General features: G+C 35.4%; 1 protein-coding gene across 37 annotated transcripts in view; it reads left to right on the top strand.

Moving 5' to 3' along the window:
- The window catches only part of GCFC2 (GC-rich sequence DNA-binding factor 2), an 87,239-nt gene extending 67,059 nt beyond the window's left edge, over positions 1–20,180 (top strand). For 20 of the 37 annotated variants that reach the window (XR_014082823.1, XR_014082822.1, XR_014082824.1 and 17 more), the window contains 5 exons: positions 3,909–3,985; positions 5,933–5,999; positions 7,888–8,034; positions 12,204–12,328; positions 13,136–15,120. Coding sequence is in view for 14 of the 37 variants with exons in the window: in XM_081593052.1 (XP_081449178.1) it covers positions 3,909–3,985; positions 5,933–5,999; positions 7,888–8,034; positions 12,204–12,328; positions 13,136–13,256 (537 nt within the window). In the remaining 23 variants the exon portion in view is untranslated. Of the gene's footprint in view, positions 1–3,908; positions 3,986–5,932; positions 6,000–7,887; positions 8,035–12,203; positions 12,329–13,135; positions 15,121–16,761; positions 17,849–19,901 lie in introns of those variants that run through there. The other 17 variants (XR_014082820.1, XR_014082821.1, XM_081593053.1 and 14 more) reach the window with 6 other exon arrangements.
- Positions 20,181–20,678: the final 498 nt, after the last annotated feature.

Genomic DNA, 20,678 nt, shown 5'->3' with positions numbered 1-20,678 from the left:
AATTCTATCATAAATCTATGGATAACAGAATCCAGAAGAATTTCAAAACACTGAGAAAAGGACTGACTCTCAAAATATAAAATGTAAAAAGAGTATACATAATGTCCTACCACTGTGTTCAAAAATTCAACTGCATAAATAAATGATGGGAGAGGCACAACTTTAAAGCAACACAGGTAAAACAGAGAGGGATTGTAATCGTCCATAAACTCAGTATGAGTCAACAGTGTCACTTGAGTAGTAGAAAGACTAATGGAAGTTCATCCTTCTAGGTGTCTGCTCTTTTGAGTAAAGTTGTTATATGTGCTTTCCTCATTTCCCTGGGCTATTTGCATTTAATTTTAGGTTAAAGTATATTAAATGGAGAGTGTCTAAGATGATATGGGAAAGAGAAAATATAAAAAAAGTGAGATACCGATCTTAAAATCTGAAGAGTTTTCATATGGAAGGATGATTAGATTTGTTCTGCATGATCTTGAGAGGTATACTAAGAACAATCTCTGGAAGGTGTAGGAAACAAGTTTGTTTCTCATTGTTAACTGAAATCTAACAGTCCATGAATCAAGGCAAATTGGAAGTGGTCAAACAGGAGATGGCAAGAGTGAAGGTAAACATTTTAGGAATCAGTTAACTAAAATGGACTGGAATGGGTGAATTTAACTCAGATGACTGTTATATCTACTACTGTGGGCAAGAATCCCTTAGAAGAAATAGAGTAGCCATCATAGTCAACAAAAGAGTCCAAAATGCAATACTTGGATGCAATCTCAAAATCGGCAGAATGATCTCTGTTCGCTTCCAAGGCAAACCATTCAATATCATGGTAATCCAAGTCTATGCCCTGACCAGTAATGCTGAAGAAGCTGAAGTTGAGCAGTTCTATGAAGACCTACAAGACCTTCTAGAACTAACACCCAAAAAAGATGTCCTTTTCATTATAGGGGACTGGAATGTAAAAGTAGGAAGTCAAGAAACACCTGGAGTAACAGGCAAATTTGGCCTTGGAATACAGAATGAAGCAGGGCAAAGGCTAATAGAGGATTGCCAAGAGAATGCACTGGTCATACCAAACACCCTCTTCCAACAACACAAGAGAAGACTCTACGCATGGACATCACCAGATGGTCAACACCAAAACCAGATTGATTATATTCTTTGCAGCCAAAGATGGATAAGCTGTATACAGTCAGCAGAAACAAGACTGGGAGCTGGCTGTGGCTCAGATCATGAACTCTTTATTGCCAAATTCGGACTTAAATTGAAGAAAGTAGGGAGAACCACTAGACCATTCAGGTATGACCTAAATCAAATCCCTTACAATTATAGAGTGGAAGTGAGAAATAGATTCAAGGGACTATATCTAATACACACAGTGCCTGAAACTATGGACGGAGGTTCATGGCATTGTACAGGAGACAGGGATCAAGACCATCCCCAAGAAAAAGAAATGCAAAAAGGCAAAATGACTGTCTGAGGAAGCCTTACAAATAGCTATGAAAAGAAGAGAAGCCAAAAGCAAAGGAGAAAAGGAGAGATACACCCATTTGAATGCAGAGTTTCAAAGAATAGCAAGGAGAGATAAGAAAGCCTTCCTCAGTGATCAGTGCAAAGAAACAGAGGAAAACAATAGAAGGGGAAAGACTAGAGATCTCTTCAAGGAAATTAGAGATACCAAGGGAATATTTCATGCAAAGATCGGCTCAATAAAAGACAGAAATGGTATGGACCTAACAGAAGCAGAAGATATTAAGAAGAGGTGGCAAGAATACACAGAAGAACTATACAAAAAAGATCTTCATGACCCAGATAATTACAATGGTATGATCACTCACCTAGAGCCAGACAGTCTGGAACGCGAAGTCAAGTGGGCCTTAGGAAGCATCACTATGAACAAAGCTAGTGGAGGTGATGGAATTCCAGCTACTTCAAATCCTGAAAGATGATGCTGTGAAAGTCCTGCACTCAATATGCCAACAAATTTGGAAGACTCAGCAGTGGCCACAGAACTGGAAAAAGTCAGTTTTCATTCCAATCCCAAAGAAAGGCAATGCCAAAGAATGCTCAAACTACCTCACAGTTGCACTCATCTCACATACTAGCAAAGTAATGCTCAAAATTCTCCAAGCCAGGCTTCAACAGTACATGAACTGAGAACTTCCAGATGTTCAAGCTGGTTTTAGAAAAGGCAGAGGAACCAGAGATCAAATTGCCAACGTCCGTTGGATTATCGAAAAAGCAAGAGAGTTCCAGAAAAACATCTATTTCTGCTTTATTGACTATGCCAAAGCCTTTGACTGTGTCAATCACCACAAACTGTGGAAAATTCTTCAAGAGATGAAAATACCAGAGCACCTGACCTGGCTCTTGAGAAATCTCTATGCAGGTCAGGAAGCAACAGTTAGAACTGGACATGGAACAATAGACTGGTTCCAAATTGGGAAAGGAGTACGTCAAGGCTGTATATTGTCACCCTGCTTATTTAACTTATATGCAGAGTACATCATGAGAAATGCTGGCCTGGGTGAAGCACAAGCTGGAATCAAGATTGCTGGGATAAATATCAATAACCTCACATATGCAGATGACACCACCCTTATGACAGAAAATGGAGAAGAACTAAAAAGCCTCTTGATGAAAGTGAAGAGGAGAGTGAGAAAGCTGGGTTAAAACTCAGCATTCAGAAAACTAAGATCATGGCATCTGGTCCCATCACTTCATGGCAAATAGATGGGGAAACAGTGGAAACAATGACAGACTTTATTTTGCGGGGGCTCCAAAGTCACTGCAGATGGTGACTACAGCCATGAAATTAAAAGATGCTTGCTCCTTGGAAGAAAAGTTATGACCAACCTAGACAGCATATTAAAAAGCAGAGACATTACTTTGCCAACAAAGGTCCGTCTAGTCAAAGCTATGGTTTTTCCAGTAGTCATGTATAGAATGAGAGTTGGACTGTAAAGAAAGCTGAGCACTGAAAAACTGATGCTTTTGAACTGTTGTGTTGGAGAAGACTCTTGAGAGTCCCTTGGACTACAAGGAGATCCAACCAGTCCATCCTAAAGGAGATCGATTCTGAATATTCATTGGAAGGACTCATACTGAAGCTGAAACTCCCAATACTTTGGCCACCTGATGTGAAGAACTGACTCATTGGAAAAGACCCTGATGCTGGGAAAGATTGAAGGCAGGAGAGAAGGGGACAACAGAGGATGAAATGGTTGGATGGCTCACTAACTCAATAGACATGAGTTTGAGTAAACTCTGGGGATTGGTGATGGACACAGGGTCCTGGCCTGCTGCAGTCCTTGGGGTCTCAAAGAGTCAGACACAACTGAGCGACTGAACTTGCTAACTGACATACTCACCAGAATTCCAAACTTTTAAAACCCTAGAAATATGACTTAGTAAAGGTGTAAGGGAACAGGATTTCTCATACTGACTAGTGGTACCATAAATGGGATACCCCTATTTCAGAAAACAACTTGGCATTCTCTTCAAAGTTGACATGAACTGGATTTTAGCAATTCCATCTCTACATATATACCCATTAGAAATATATGCCCATGCATACTAAAAGACATGCTCTACAGGAATTTATATAGTAATATGATTCATAATAACCCCTAAACCAAAGACCATCTAAGTAAATGTTCTATCATGCAACAGAATACTATGCTGCAATGAAAAGGCACCGGCTATTGCAGTATGCAACCACATGGGTGAATGAAGTTCTCTTGTACCTAATTTACAATTACTTTAACACCTAGGTCTTTGAGTGTGTACAAATTTGCACTATTCTGTTAAAATTGCTTCTTTTGGTTCATACATTTCTTTTTCTTTTTTTTTTTTTTGGTTCATACATTTCTATCTATGACTATCAGTGATGCTTTTACATTTTTTAAAAATAGGATTTACTTAAATCCATTGTTTCAAGAATGAAGAAGGCAATAGAAGATGATGTTTTTATTCCTCTGTATCCAAAGAGGTAAGAGTTGCTAATTTCTAGATTTTATGAAATAGTTACTCCTGCAATACAGATTCATTTAAGAGTGTAATGTAGAAGAAATTAAACATATTGTTTTCAAAACACACATACCTGTTAAGATGCAAATTGATATTTCAACAAATATTTCTTAATCACCTTTTATATGCCATGTATGATGTAGTGATATTCCTTAGAACATGACAATTGGCATAGCCAGTTAGTTAGAAACACAGATTCTGGAGTGCAGATTCACCATTACTAGACACTTGACCTTGGACCTTTCCATGCATCAGTGTCTTTGTATATAAAATGGGCATTAAATTAATGCCTATCCCATAGGACACTGTGAAGATGAAGAGAGTGCTCAGAATACCTGAAATGAAGAGCTCAAAATAAGGCCTGGAACATCACTGAGGGGCCAGAAACTACATCTTTGAAATATATATTTACTTTTAAATGATCAGACAAATAGTATTTGATGCATATTGGTAGATTTTCTAAGAAAGCATCAGTTGTAGTAATGGATTATGGACTGAAGCTCATTCTACAGTGAGTGCTCACATGATCGAAGAGTTCTATGGAAAGAAAAAAAGAACTTCTAAGCTTGCTAGTTAATTTGAATCCTGAAGAAATGCCTGCATGTAAAAATTCACCCCAGTTAAGGTTTGTTGACTTCCCAGATTGCTAAGTATTGGAGAAGGAAATGGCAACCCACTCCAGTGTTCTTGCCTGGAGAATCCCAGGGACAGGGGAGCCTGGTGGGCTGCCGTCTATGGGGTCGCACAGAGTCAGACATGACTGAAGTGACTTAGCAGCAGCAGCAGATTGCTCAGTGGTAAAGAAACAACCTGCTAATGCAGGAGATGCAGGTTCAATCCCTAGGTCGGGAAGATTCCCTGGAGGAGGAAATGGCAACCCACTCCAGTATTCTTGCCTGGGAAATCCCATGGACAGAGGAACCTGGCAGACTACCTTCCATGGGGTCACAAAAGAGTCAGGCATGATTTAGCAACTAAACAACAACAACACTTAAGATTTGTAATGTTTTACGTGGTAAAGAATCCATCTGCAATGTGGGAGACCTGGGTTTGATTCCCTGGGTTGGGAAGATTCCCTGGAGAAGGGAAAGGCCACTCCAGTATTCTGGCCTAGATAATTCAATGGACTGTATAGTCCATGGGGTCACGAAGAGTCAGACACAACTGAGCGACTTTCACTTTCACTGTTTTAGGTAAGTAATATATCTCCAGAGTTAAAAAGTAAGAATGTGTATTTAAAATTTTTACTTATGTTTAAAATGAAATGTCTTATTCTCTCCTGCTCCTGACTTCCATCTACCCAGTTTTTGCCTTCTTTTCTGTACACATTCAAGAATACTCACTGTTGGTAATTTTTTTTTACCTTTTGGAATTTCTCTCTGCAATTAGAATTAAATACTTCAGATAGAATTTTAATACTTACAATGCAATTAGAATTAATCTTATTTCCCCCTCTTTTTTATAGCAAAGTAAGTATATTATAGTCATAACCATTGTTTTGTACCTTACTTTGACTTAGTACATCTTTGAGATCTTTTTGTGTCATCCACAAATTGTTTCCTCATGCTTTTTTAGCTGCACAATATGCCATTATATGGCTGTATTGTAATTGATGAACATGTAAGCAGTAAACCATTACATTACTAACAGTGTTGTGAATAATTTTATGGACATATTATCCTGTATATGTGCAAATGTATCTATAGAAGGCATTCTCAAACATGGATTTGTTGGTTAAGAGTATACATACATTAGTAATTTTATTAGATATCACCAGAGAACCTTCAATTATATTGTTAAGACTTAGTTTGGTTGATTAAAAGAAAAAAAAAGTAACCATTCAGTTGTTTAAACTCTGTTTCTGAAAGATGAACAGTCATTTGCATTGTCTTTCTTTTGCTTTAAATAGTGCTGTAGAAAACAAAACATCACCACATTCAAAGTTTCAAGAAAGACAGTTCTGGTCAGGTCTAAAGGTAAGCAAAAACTGCAAAAATAAAAAAATTTTTTCTTTCAAAAGAAGTTTACTATATAGTTTATTATACAGTGAAGATCAGAAATTTTCTTCTTTAAAGGACCAGACAGTAAGTATTTTAGGTTTTGTAGGTTGTATAATGTCTGTTGAACTGTTCAGCTCTGTCACTGTAGTGCAAGCAGTCATAGACAATATGTAAATAAATGAGCATGTCTGTGTTTCAGTAAAACTTTACTTTATGGACACTGAAATTTGACTGTCATATGATTTTCATGTCTTGAAATGCTCTTTTTTTCAATCATTTAAAATTATAAAAACCATCCTTAGTTCACCAACTCTGCAAAAACAGACCATAAGCTGCATTTAACTCACAGGCCATAGTTGTCTAACCTCCAGTCTAAACAGTAAAGGATGAAATCGGTGCTGAATCAATAGCAATGGGGACAGTAAGGAAAAGATTAGTTCAAAAGATTTTTAGGATGAAGCATCAAAAGAACCCAATGACTGATAACAGAATTAATTCTACCCTGAAGAATGTAGGGTGCTAGCCAAGTTTCTGACTTTGGCACCCTATTAACTTATGGTGGCATTCTTTGAGGGCATTGGAGAAGGAAGAAAAGGTTTGGGAGGAAAGATAAGTGGACATAGTGGATGCAAGATATTTATGAGATAAAGGGAGGCACTTGAATACATGAGTCTGAATTACAGGAGACAGATCTGAGCTGGAGATTTGGGAGTCAGTCATATTTAGGCAGTGTTTGGAGGCATGGTCATGAATGGCAACCTCTGAGGAGAAGAAGCAGTGGGCAGACAAAGTGAAGCCTTCAGACAGGCGTTAAGAATAAGCTGTTAAACTAAGAATGGTCACAAGAGAGTGGCATCAGAGAAACTAAGTGAAGGGCTTTTGAGAACCAAGTATTAATGCCACTGAAGAGAATTAGAAGGAAGACTGAAAATGTTTACTGGGTTTCATAGTTATAAGGTCATGAATGACCTCAGCAAGAATAGTTTTGATAGGGTGAATCAATACCTGTCATGTGGTTGGATTAGGAAAAAGGCTTTGCAGGAAGAGGGCACAACATCAACAATGACATTGTGAAAAAGCATTGCATGTTAGTACAACTGGATATAGTTTAGCACTTACATTATAAATTTAGTAATGGAAAGAAAATGGAAGCTACCATAAAATTCACATAAAGATCTGCATTTAGAGGAGAGAAATGCAACCCATATTATTTTGATTAGAATTTTATTAGAATTTCTTAAAATGATTTTACCTGAAATATCTCCAAACCCACAGGTTATTATTAATCTTATTTTCTATATTAGAGCAGTGAGGTTCTCAGGTTTGATTGATTTCTCAAGGTCACATATTGGTAACAATACCACTGGCTTTAACATCAGTGCTTTTATGAATCCTGGGGTCCTGCAGTCTTATATCCGATGGCCCCAGCCTCCAAGAGAGAATGAATTGAGAAGGAAGATTATTGATATAGAAAACCTCCAGCAAGGTAATTTGAAATAGATTTTGAGTGGTTATCCTAAAAAAAAAAAATGAAGATAGGATGAAGAAATACATGCAGGTTAAGAAGAATTGAGTGTTTATTCAGAAATGTTTTCTATTCTAAAATTGATGGTTCCAACAGTGCTAATTGTTAAATTATCCTAAGTTAAAAGATCAATGGACATAATTTTCTAAGAATGTGGGAAAATATTTATGTTCTTATATAAGGTTTTTTTTTTAGTATACATGTATATGTAATGTTAGATAGCAGTTCCTGAAAGTGTGAGAGTTTTACAGTTTGACCAGCTTTTTGTTTGTTGGAGACTATTACAGTTTTCCTTGGGAGAAAAGGTACATAGTCACTTGAAATTTTGTTGTATTTTAGCTCTTTGGCAATGTTCTTCTTTGGAATGAACTCCTCCCAGAAGACACCTTGCAAGAGCTAGGACTAGGGAAGCTGCTGAATCGTTACCTTATTATAGCTCTTCTCAATGCCATACCTGGCCCAGATGTTGTTAAAAAGTGCAGCCAGGTAAGCTGTATAGAAATTGATCCTCATTTTATCATTTTTAAAAGTTATTAAAATTAATTTTATAGCAAAATAAATTGTGTAACTTACATAATAACAAATTAATTTAACAGACTAGAAATCTGGGAGAATCCAGTATTTAAAAATTAATATACTGGTTAACTACAAAATGACTGTTAGATCCTCACCTCTCACTTAAAGACCAATGTAAATTATAGCTAAAGTAAAAAATTAAGTGTAAAAAAATAAAACTATAAAATGTTGTACTAGGAAGATAAATGACTATACCTGATGTTAAGAGAGTCTTTTCTGAACTTTAATGCAAAAAAAAAAAATGGTGAGAAAAGATAATAGATTTGACAAAAATAAAAAACTTCGGTCAACCAAAAAGCATTAAACAGAAAGGTATCAGGACTATAAAAAGGATTGCATTTGAGTCAGTTCTAATGAGGCGGATCAGCCTAGAGCCTATTATACAGAGTGAAGTAAGTCAGAAAGAGAAAGACAAATATTGTATATTAACACATATATATAGAATCTAGAAAGATAGTACTAATAATCCTATGGGTAGGACAGCAAAGGAGACACAAACATAAAGGACAGACTTTTGGACTGAGTGAGAAAAGGAGAGCGTGGGATGATTTGAGAAAATAGCATTGAAAAATGTACATTACCATATGTAAAATAGATAAAAACAATGCGAATTTAATGTATGACACAGGGTACCCTGTGACAAGCTGGAGGGATGGGATGGGGTGGGGCGGGAAGTGGGTGGGGGTTCAGGATGGAGGGGACACGTGTATACCTGTGGCTGATTCATACTGATGTATGGCAAAAACCATCACAATACTGTAAAGTAATTATCCTCCAATTAAATAAATAAAGGTATCAGGATTATTTGATTATTGTTAAAGCTCGAAGATGGGTTTATTGGGCTCACTATACCTGTTCTTCCCTCGTGGCTTTCCTCGTGGCTCAGGCAGTAAAGAATCTGCCTGCAGTGTGGGAGACCTGGGTTTGATCCCTGGGTTGAGAAGATCCCCTGGAGGAGGGCGTGGCAACCCACTCCAGTATTCTTGACTGGAGAATCCCCATAGAAGAGGAACCTGGTGGCCTACAGTCCATGGGACCACAAAAGAGTCGAACACGACTGAGCAACTAAGCACAGCACATACGTATTCTTTCTCCTGTTGTTTATGTTTGGAATTTTCTATAATAAAAAGTTAAATAGAAAGAAAGTTGAAAAACAGAGAAATAAGTTATAATGTGCATAACGAGGATAAATACCCACATTTTTTTAAAAGCTCTCTTGAATGTGCTTATTGAAAATGACCAAAAGGCAAAGCAATTCCCCCCTGAAAAAGAATATGCCAAAATAACCTCTAAACATGTGGAAAATATTCATAGTACTAATAATCAGAGAATTATAAATAATTCAGTAAGGATTTTTTTTTTTTTGCTGTTATTTTCATTGTAATTCCCAGTATTGTCATAAGCACTGGGAAACAACAGCCCCACATTTGTCCAGGAACATCATTCATCTAGAAAGTGTGGAGAGGCAGTTCTGGGAAATAGTTTGTGCATTGTGGGAAGAGGAATACAACTCTGGAGACTCTCTTGGTACAATCGATATAAAACCTTTAAAGTTCATACCCTTTTAGGGAACTTCCCTAGTGGTTCAGTGATTGAGAATCTACCTTCCAATGCAGGGGACTTGGGTTCAATCCCTTGTCAGGGCACTAAGATCCCACATGCCACGGGGCAACTAAGCCCATGCGCCACAACTAGAGAGCCTGCATGCCACAATTAGAGAAGCATCCCACCGCAACAAAGAACCATCAGCCAAAATAAAATAAAATAAAGTCCACATGCTTTTACATAGCAATTTTACTTCTAGGAAATTATCCTAAGTTAAAAAATCAATGGACATAATTTCCTAAGAATGTGGGAAAATATTTATGTTCTTATATAAGGTTTTTTTTTAGTATACATGTATATGTAATGTTAGATAGCAGTTCCTAAAAGTGTGAAAGTCGGTCATGTCCGACTCTTTGCAACCCCATAGACTGTACAGTCATGGAATTCTCCAGGCCAGAATACTGGAGTGGGTAGCCTTTCCCTTTTCCAGGAGATCTCCCTAACCCAGGGATCGAACCAGGTCTCCCGCATTTGCAGGCGGATTCTTTACTAGCTGAGCCACAAGGAAAGCCTAAGACTTGTTCCTAACCAAGGGATTGAACCCAGGTCTCTCACATTGCAGGCAGATTGTTTACCAGCTGAGCCACAAGAGAAGCCCAGGAATACTGGAGTGGGTAGGCTATCCTTTCTCCAGGGGATCTTCCTGCCCAGGAATCAAACCAAGGTCTCCTGCATTACAGGCGGATTCCTAGACAATTCCTAGGAGCTGTCTAGCAGTTCCTAGACAACCATTATTTTCCCAGCTATGGTTTTTGTATCATGTAGTTCGTATCGTGTAGTTTTTAACTACATTATTTATGAGAAATTTCAATCTTCATCCATCCTATTGTGTTTCAGATTTCAGTTTAGATCTCTTTGACCAGAAAGCTCTACTATGCAGTAGAGGAAATATGACATTCTCTTCACAGTTTGTGGCTAGAAAACCAGACCAAAACAGTGTGGCTTTAAGTCCCAGGATCATTTATGGGAAAGCTAGATAGTTCCTTCAGAATTTTATTGAGCCTTGTGATACAAAACAAGGGAAAAGCAAGTGTAAATGACATTAAATTCCAGATCAGTTAAGGGCTGGTTTTAAAACTAAAAAGATATAGTTTACGTAACAAGACTTATAGGACTTTCTGCCTTAGGCAACTAGTGTGTCTGTTTTTTCTAGATAATTGAAAAAAGTGATTAAGAAATAGGATAAACCATTTTCAACTGTGTTTTCCGTGTTGACCAACTAGATTTATTTTAGAAAACATGCATTCCAGAACTTTCTTTTAATGAATTTTATTATATATATATAGTACAACTTTCTACTTTCTCAAGGTACATACTGATCCTGACCTTAGCAACTAACATAACCAAGAATTTTGTTAGAGTATGGTCTCAGATTTTCCCTTGCTCCCATTCTCTCTCCTTTTTTAAAAAAAATTCTTCCTTCTCCAACAAGGAAGTTTTCCTTTTTGTTTATATTTTTTAGTTTTTCCAAAACTTTTTCCCCAAGTCATGTATTACCTTTAGCATGATGAAAGTAAGTGTTGTTTGAGGGTTTTTTTCCCCCAAAAGAAACAAATGAATGCACATACATTGACTCCTTATGCTGCCATTGACATTTAAAGCAATGTATTAAATTAGAAAAAAACTGTAATAAATTTTTTTATACAGTGTATCTTAGAATGACCTTGATTTCTTAACTCTAATTTATTCATATGGGTTATACATAAAGTCATCTAATTTCATACTGTGAAATCACATTAAATGTACCTATTTTATACAGTTGACCCTTGAATAGCACAGATTTAAGCTGCATGGGTCCACTTCTGTGTGGATTTTTTTTTCAATAAATATCAGTACATACTAGAGTACTTCACAATCCACAGTTGGTTAAACTTGTGGATGCAGAACCACAGATATGGAGGGCCGACTGTAAAGTTAATACACTGATTTTCATCTGTGCATAGGTCACTGTCCCTAACTCTCTGCATTGTTAAAGGGCCAAATCTAGGTTTGTTAACTGTTTTGTGTCTACACATTTCTGGTGTTTAGTTATAGATTATGTTTTGTACGATTTAATCACTCAGGCATACAGAGTAATGAAAGTATTACAAGTACTAGTAAGTATTTATAAAGAGTAGTCTCCTTTAAGCTTTTGGTATCCAAATATGATTTTTTTTAAGTATAAAACCTTAACAAAGAAAGGGGAAATTCTCAAAAGTTATTTAACCATGAACTATAAAATGGAAGAATAATACAACCAACATGAGTAGTGTGTATGTGAAAGTCGCTCAGTCGTGTCTGACTCTTTGTGACCCCATGGACTATACAGTTCATGGAATTCTCCAGGCCAGAATACTGGAGTGGGTAGCCTTTCCCTTCTCCAGGGGATCTTCCAAGGAATCTTAACATGAGTAGTATAAGGATTAAATGAGATTATGTTGAAGTCCTTAGTTAATAACTGTCATTAAAAATCAACCATGTGTTTTGATTATCAGATAGCAGCATATTTACCAGAAAAGTGGTTCCAAAACTCTGCCATGAGAACATCCATTCCCCAGCTAGAGAATTTCATCCAGTTTTTACTGCAGTCTGCACGTAAATTATCTAAAAATGAAATCAGGTAATGCATATTTTATTTGTACCTCTATAAGCATTGTTTAGGCTTCTGTTCTTGGCAATTTTTAGAAAGATTTGTACTTTACTTTTAAAAATCTGAGGCTGTCACTGTAGAATTAGGAGATGGTTTCATATGCAACTTTAGAATCACTCAGTATCTTACTTTTACACCTCAGGCATATTAGTTCATATTTTTAAATGTAAATCTCTTCCAAAATAAGCACTTCCAGAAAACTGTATCACAGGGGAATTTAGAATTAAAACTGTAAGTCAAAAGCCTTTTATTTAAGCATGTTTTTAATGTCTTTCTAATTTTCATAGCCATTTCAAAATCTCAACGTTTGTTAAGTATAGATCTGCAACCTGGCATTTACACAGCAGTAGCTAGATCTCATTCACAGCACTAGATGTTTAAGGACTTGAATACAATGGTGTTGGCAAACCACCTCAAAATACAAACAAACAAACAAAAACCCTCAAATTGTAGCATTTGATTATATCTGTGGGATAAATACTCCCACCATGATAGCCCATATAAACTGCTGGTAGCAGCACACCACTGCTCAGATTTCTAATGATAGATTTCTACTGTGCTTTTTCTACTTTTTTATAGTCATTCACATTAAAATTTGCCAGAATATATCAACTAATAGTCTCTGGAATTTCATGATTATGTGGAGAAGGTAGCATCTAAATACTTTATGCAATATATTTTAGATATTGGCATCAGGTTAAGTTTTTGTTTCAGATTAACTACTGATGTTTCACTGTGCCCTTATACACTGCATTGCCCTTTTGTTGTTTTTTTCAGGGATGAAGTCAAAGAAATAATTCTTATTCTGGTGAAAATAAAAGCTTTGAATCAAGCAGAATCCTTCATAGAAGAATATCACCTAGACCATCTTAGATCAGTAATTAAAGAATTTGAGTAAACTTTATAGGAAAGTACTAAAATGAGATTTTAATATAGTCACACTTGGCTATTTTGCTTGTAGAAAAAGAAAAAAAGGTGTTGCCTTTTCTTTATTCCCAGTAATGGAGGAGAGAATTTCCTAAACCAAAAGAATAGCAATCTGTCCCTCCATTCCCTCCATCTTCTGCCTTCTGGTATCATGAAAGACTGACCCTACCCTTTTTGAGTGTTTGTAGGAATTAAACACACAGGAACAGTAGGAGTTTAACATATTTCCATTTGATTCTTCTGATGACTTTTCCAGTTTAAGAAAGGACTTGAAGCTTATTGTAGCTGCTTTGGCTTTGGTGAGTCTTCTGTCCTGACCCATAAAAACATCTTTTAGTTCTAAACATCATTTAGTTGCTAAACATCATTTTAGCAATCTCTGTTTTTAACTCATTAGTATGAGTTAAAATGAAAATCTTAATTGGAATGAATTACTTATTAAGTATTCTGATTAAAGCATTTTAAAGCTACTAATGCTTGTCAGATTGTGCTTCAGAATCTATACCGGTATATTGTTCTAACACAAGTCTGAGAACAGCCAGTGAATCTCTGCTAGCAGAATTTTTTTCTAACTCATTTATACTTAATAGGTGAAAAAAAAATCTTATTTTAATTATTTATATTGACTATTAGAGAGTGACTACTTGTTTCCTTGGCCATTTATAATTCTTTTTGAAGTATCTATTTTTTTCCTTATGGATTTGTAAGAGCTTTATGTTTTAAAGATACTGATGGTTTGGCAGTCCAGTGGTTAGGACTCTGCAGTTTCACTGCAGAGGGCATGGGTTTGATCCCTGGTCAGGGAATTAAGATCCCACAAGCCACATGGTATGGCCAAAAATGAAAACAAAACAAAAAGATAACTGATGTTGTGCCCATGCTGTGTTACAGTTTTCCTCATTTGCCATTTTCTTTAAATTTGTGTATGAGTTTTGGTGTACTAAGTTATTGATTGTTCAGTAGTTACTACTATTTTTTGTTATGCTTTTTGTGTGTGTGTCATTGGTGGTAGGCTTAGAGAGGAAACAAGTATTTTAAATATTCAGAACATATGATTCATTTTTAAAAAAATGTGTGTGATCAAGAATGTGAGGCAAGGTCATTGAATCAAAAAGAAATTGAGAACATTCTTCACAGTAATTTTACTGATAGTTTTTCTTAAATCTATTTGTTTAAATAACTTTCAGGAAGTCCTAAATGTATTCTGCAAATTGTTGCCCAAAAGATAAATCAGGAAAAAGTTGATTATATGTCCAGTTTAATAGTTTGAATAAAGAACCAGCCTTTGAACTCTATATGTAGGGTTTGAGCGTGTGGCTTCTAACATCATCAACACTAGTTTTGAAGCTGCAGGTAATAAATTTTCTCAGAGTGGTATGTGATTTCTACTAAAGTCAAGATTCATGATTCACTGTTATGAACAGTTTCTTAAAGTTTATTTTAGTTACACAAATTATACAGAACAGAATCTCATCTAGAAAATTCAAGCCATTGCTAAAAAAAGTCAAGTTTTCTTACACAATTACTATTCCCAAAGGTAACTGCTGTTTTCACTTTGTTATCCTTTCAGAACTTTTCTCTCCTTAAAAAGTATGTACACGTGTGTCTATACACAGCTTTAGTTTTTATATAAGTGGCAAATATTTTTATTGTGTATTAAATTTGTAATTTTTTATTGTTAAAAGCGTACACCTGAAATTTCCCTGTGATTTTTGCCGTTGTAATTAAAGATGTGTTAGATGATCCCTTACATTTTTAACTTGGGTAGAGAGATTTCTCTTGCTTTTTGTAGAATTGAAAATATTAAAACTACTTTTCAAACTGCAAATTTAAAATGATTTAAACTCCCAATAGTTTTGAAATTTCATTATGCTTGGGGTTTGAATCTCAGGATTTTTATCCATCATATACTGTAAGGATATTCAAAAACATTTGTGAAGATTGCCTAATCCTCAATGCAGAGTTCTTTTTTTTTTTTTTTTTTCCTGTTACTGTGAAGTGGATGAAGAAATGGAATGGAATGAAGAAGAGAAATGCCAACTAACAAAAACAAACCTTTGAGTTAACAACTTACCTCACATCTCAGTTCTTCTCTGGATTTTTTCAGATTTTTGTTCACTTAAAGAATGTCAAATTTTTACAGAATCAGATAAACTACCTTTTTGCTTTTGCTTTTTTATATGGCTTTTAGGAACTTTTCAATGGCCATGAAAATATACCTCAGAACAGTTGGGTTATTTTATGTAGATGACTCCTAAGAAATACCATATGTGATATGAAATCTGAAAAAGATATTACAAGAAAATAGACCAATATTCCTCATGAATATAGAAATAAAAGTCCTTTTAATACTAGCAAACTGAACTCAGCAATGTATAAAAAGGAAAATAATAATACATTATGACCAAATAGGTTTTATTCCAGGAAGGGAAGTTCGGCTTAACATTAGAAATTTAATCAGTATAATTCACCTATGAACAGAATAAAAGAGGAAAACCATACAATCATCCAATGATTACAGAAAAAGCATTAGGCAAAATTCAACACCCTCTCCCAGTACAAAAACAGGAATATAAATTATTTAATAAAGAGCATCTGCAAAAGAACATCCATATTTACCATGATACTTAATGGTAAAGTATTAATGCAAGGATGTCTGCTCTCACCTTTTCTGTTCAGCATTGTTCTGTAGGTCCTAACCATGCAGTCAGTCAAGAAAAAGATATAAGGGTTAAAACACAAGAGTTGAATCATTATTCTCAAGTGACAAGGTTGTTTTACATAGAAAACCTTATGCACTCTACCAAAAAAAAATTTGAATTTAGCAAGATCTTACAAAATTCAAAGCTTAGGGACATACTAGTGATCTAATTGGAAACAAGTTTTAAAACAATAATATTTCAGTAGCCTTGAAAAACAATATCTAGGAATAAATTTAAGAAAGACTGTGCAGTGAGTAGTACACAAATTGCTGAGAAAAAAATGTGTAAGCCTAAATAAAAAGCTAGATGTCATGTTTATGAATTGGAAAACTCAGTTATTGTTTCAGGTATCTTCTTATATTGATTAATATCAATTGTTATGCAGTCCCTATCAAAATTCTGTCAGGCTTTTTAAAACAAGAACAAAGTGATTGATTAAAATACATAAAAATTAAAGTTTATCTAGATGTACAGAGACCTTAAAATAGCCAAAACAATCTTGAAACAGAATAACAAATTGGAAGACTTGTTCTTTCTGAATTCAGGACTTACTATAAAGCTACAGTAATCAAGCTTTGGTATTAGGATAAGAATAAACTAATACATCAGTGGAACAGAATCAAGAGTCCAGGAACAGACCTAAATATAAATAATCAATTTTTGACCACAGTATCAAGTTAACACATCAGAAAAGGAGAGTATAACAATATTGGTAGAACAATTGAATAAGAAATAGAATGAGCCTCAACCCTTATTTTCTACACACCCACACAGGTGAGTCACATCTAAATGTAAAGCCTAGAGACGAAAGCTTGCAAGGAGAAACATAGACTGTCTTTGACACTGGAATAGGTAAAAGATTTCAGAGGGTTAGAAGACACTAACCAAAAAAGAAAAGTTGGACTTTTTCAAAATTTAAAATTTATTCAAAAGTATTCTACATCTTAGAGCCACAGCAAGATGGGTCACTAGGTGGGTGACCCATAAACTGAAGACCAGTAATATCAAAGAAATTCTCCCACTGTTTTGAAGGTTCTGAACCACATGTCAGGCTTCCCACCCTGGGGACCTGACAAATGGACTGGGAATCCCCAGGGAATCTGACTTTGAGGGCCAGAGGGATTTGATTACAAGACTTCCACAGGACTGGGGAAAAGAGAACCTCCAGTCTTGGCAGGCACAAACAAAACCTTGCACACATCAAGACTCAGAGGAAAGAAGCAGTGACCTCACAGGAGACTGAACCAAAACAACTTGGTGGTGTTGGGGGTTCTCTTGTGGAGATGTTGGTCAGCAGGGGCTCACCACAGGACGGGGGCACTGGCAGCAGCAGTCTGGGAAGGTCCCTCCCTGGTATAAACCCTCTTCGAGGTCACCATTAACCCAACCATGGAGCTGGGTCACCTCAGGCCAAAAAACTACCAGAGAGGGCATGCAACCCCACCAGTCAGCAGATAATTATTAAAGCTTTACTGAGCAAGACCCTGCCTACCAGAGAAAGACCTAGTTTTTCCCACTATCAGTCCCTCCCATCAGAAAGATTACATAAGCCTCTCATAACCTCCATTAGAGGGCAGACAGAAGAGGCAAGAAGAACCACAGTCCCCTAGTGACTGACAAACCACATTACAGAAAGTTAATCAGCACGAAAAAGCAGAAAGTTATGTCATGGATGAAGGGATAAGATAAAACCCCAGAAAAACAACTAAATGAAGTGGACATAGGTAACCTTCCAGAAAGAGAATTCAGAATAATGATAGTGAAGATGTTTTAGGATCTCAGAAAAAGAATGGAGGCAGAGCTTGAGAAAATGCAAACAAATGTTTGCCAAAGACCTAGAAGAACTAAAGAACAAACAAAACAGAGGTGAATAATACACTAGAAGGAATCAATAGCAGAATAACTGAGGCAGAACGGATTAATGACCTGGAGGACAGATTGGTGGAAATGACTGCCGCAGAACAGAATATAGGGGGAAAAAAAGACAACCTAAGAGACCTCTGGGACAACATTAAATGGACCAACATTCACATTATAGGGGTCCCAGAAGGAGAAGAGAGAAAGGACCTGAGAAAATACTTGAAGAGATAATGGCTGAAAACTTCCATAACATGCGAAAGGAAATAGCCAAGTCCAGGAAGCACAGAGAGTCCCAGATAGGATAAACTCAAGAACACACCAAGACACAGAATAATCAAGCTGACAAAAACTAAAGACAGAGATGAAATATTAAGAGCAGCAAAGGGAAAATGACAACATACAAGGGAACTTCCATCAAGCTATCAGCTGATTTCTCAACAGAAACTACACGCCAGAAGGGAATAACATGATACATTTAAAGTGATGAAAGACCCTACAGCAAAGAATACTCTACCCAGCAAGACTCTCCTTCAGATTTGATGGAGGAATCAAAAGCTTTCCAGGCAGGCAATAGTTAAGCAAATTCAACCACCAAACCAACAAAGCCTAAAGGAACACCAACAACAAAGGCTAAAGGAACTTCTCTAAGCAGGAAACAAGAGAAGGAAAAGACCTACCTACAGCAAATAAACCCAAAACAATTAAGAAAACAGTAATAGGATCATACATATTGATAATTACCTTAAATGTAAATGGATTAAATGCACCAACCAAAAGACATAGACTAGGTAGATAAAAATATGTGCATGTATGCACTTCCATTTACCACATCACTCTGCTCGACCCCCCAAATTTTATTAATTATTTTATATTGTTAGGTTAATCGTATTCCTACTATGACTTGCAGTTGTAATTATCTTATTTTTTGTCTGGCTACTGATTGTGAAAACTGATAAACATCTTTGACTGTAGTGATTATGTAACTATTACTTAATACCATTGTATCATGATTGGTCAACTGAAGAATAATAGAATTCTGTATCACCAAAGCAACCGTTTAATAGAAAATCTGTAATCACTTTTTAAAATCCATATGCATATCAGAATTGTCTTGGAATTTTTTGAAAAATACAAGTACTCAGGTATTATTTTTTCACCAGAGCTCCAGATATGTTTCTAATGAGCAGCCATGTTTAAAAACAACTGGACTGTATGAGGATCTTTTACTTTATTATCTAGTTTGTTTCACTTTTTCTATTTCATATTCAGTGCTCCCATTTCATTGAGTTTTCCAGTTACTCTCGTTGTTTCTTTTTTTGATGTTCTTTCTCAAGCCTTTATTGTAGTAGAGGAACATTTGTATACATATATATATTATGTATAGTATATATATTTTAGAAAACTTACTAATTTTTGCTTAACTAAAAAATTTATGACATTTTGATTCCATTTGTTTGACTTAGTATGAATAGAATGCTACATTTCTAATTAAAAAAAATAGATAAGCAACAAAAATTTACTGTATAGCACAGGGAACTCTAGTCAATATCTTATAATAACCTATAATGGAAAGTAATTTCAAAAGTAATATATATGTAAACTGAATCACAAAAAACAGCTACTTTTTGAAATTTAGTAATATTTATCTTTTTGCCAGTTTTTCTAAATGTCCTATGGACATCTGATAACAACATATGAGATACAAAATTTTAAATATATTTGTGTAGGATATAAGATTAATATACATGAATATAAATAGAAATATATTTAAATTATTAATGACATCAGTCAAGATGCTCCTATTCTTATTTTTTCTGCACTTGATAAAATAGTCTCAGAGAAATGTTAATATGTCTCACTATGATTAGATTATATATATTTTTTATTTTCCCTTAAATTTATTCTGATTTTTGCTTTATATATCTTTGTTTCTTTGTTGTTAAGTGTCTCATAATTTATGATGTATATTATCTGTGTGAATTGTACGTTTTATCATTAAAAATATTCACCTTTGTTTCATTTTAAAGTAAATAAATAAATTTTTTTTTAAAAAGTATTCTACATCTTAGGTCTGCTGGGAAGTACAAATTAAAACTACAGTAATACACCAGTTCATATCCACTAGAATGACTGAAAAAGACTAATATCAACAAATGCTGCCAAGAATGTGAAGCCATTGGAATACTCCTAGGTCGCAGATGGAAGTGTAAAATGGAAAAACTGCATTGGAAAACTGTTCACCGATTTATTAAACATTTACTAACCATACAACTCAACAGTGTCACTCTTAGGTGTATTTACCTAAGAAAATAAAAACATGTTCATAACAAAAACTTATATAAGAGTGTTGATAGGAGCCTTATTAATTATAGCCCCAAACTGTAACCAAAATGGATAGAGTTGCAGATTCATACAATGGAAAACTACTCAACATTAGAAATAAACTATTGTATACAATAAGTATACCTGAAAATATCATTAAAAGAAAGAAGTTAGGTAGGAATACATTCAAAGAGAAAGCCAAAGATCTGTGTATTTTATTGTACATTATTGTACATCAATATTTTAAAAATACTTTGTAAGTCAGACAACTATCTAGAATAATGAACTATCTCTGGTAGTGTTATGAATGGACTGAGCACCACTGAAGACCATATTATTGCCCTTCCTATGACAGTTTTCAGAAGTCATCAGTGGATGTTAATGGGAGAAAACGGATAGTGATATTCAGAGATATTTTTAACAGCACAGTCCACCAGACCAGTGGTTTCTTACTCTTTTCTGCCCAAACCTAACCCTAACAAATTTCCATCAAGAATAGTGCTTGAATT

The sequence above is a fragment of the Giraffa tippelskirchi genome, chromosome 4 (assembly GCF_054371585.1).
Source record: "Giraffa tippelskirchi isolate mGirTip1 chromosome 4, T2T-mGirTip1v1.2.pri, whole genome shotgun sequence".
NCBI lineage: Eukaryota > Metazoa > Chordata > Mammalia > Artiodactyla > Giraffidae > Giraffa > Giraffa tippelskirchi.
This window is presented reverse-complemented; position numbering and strand designations above follow the sequence as displayed.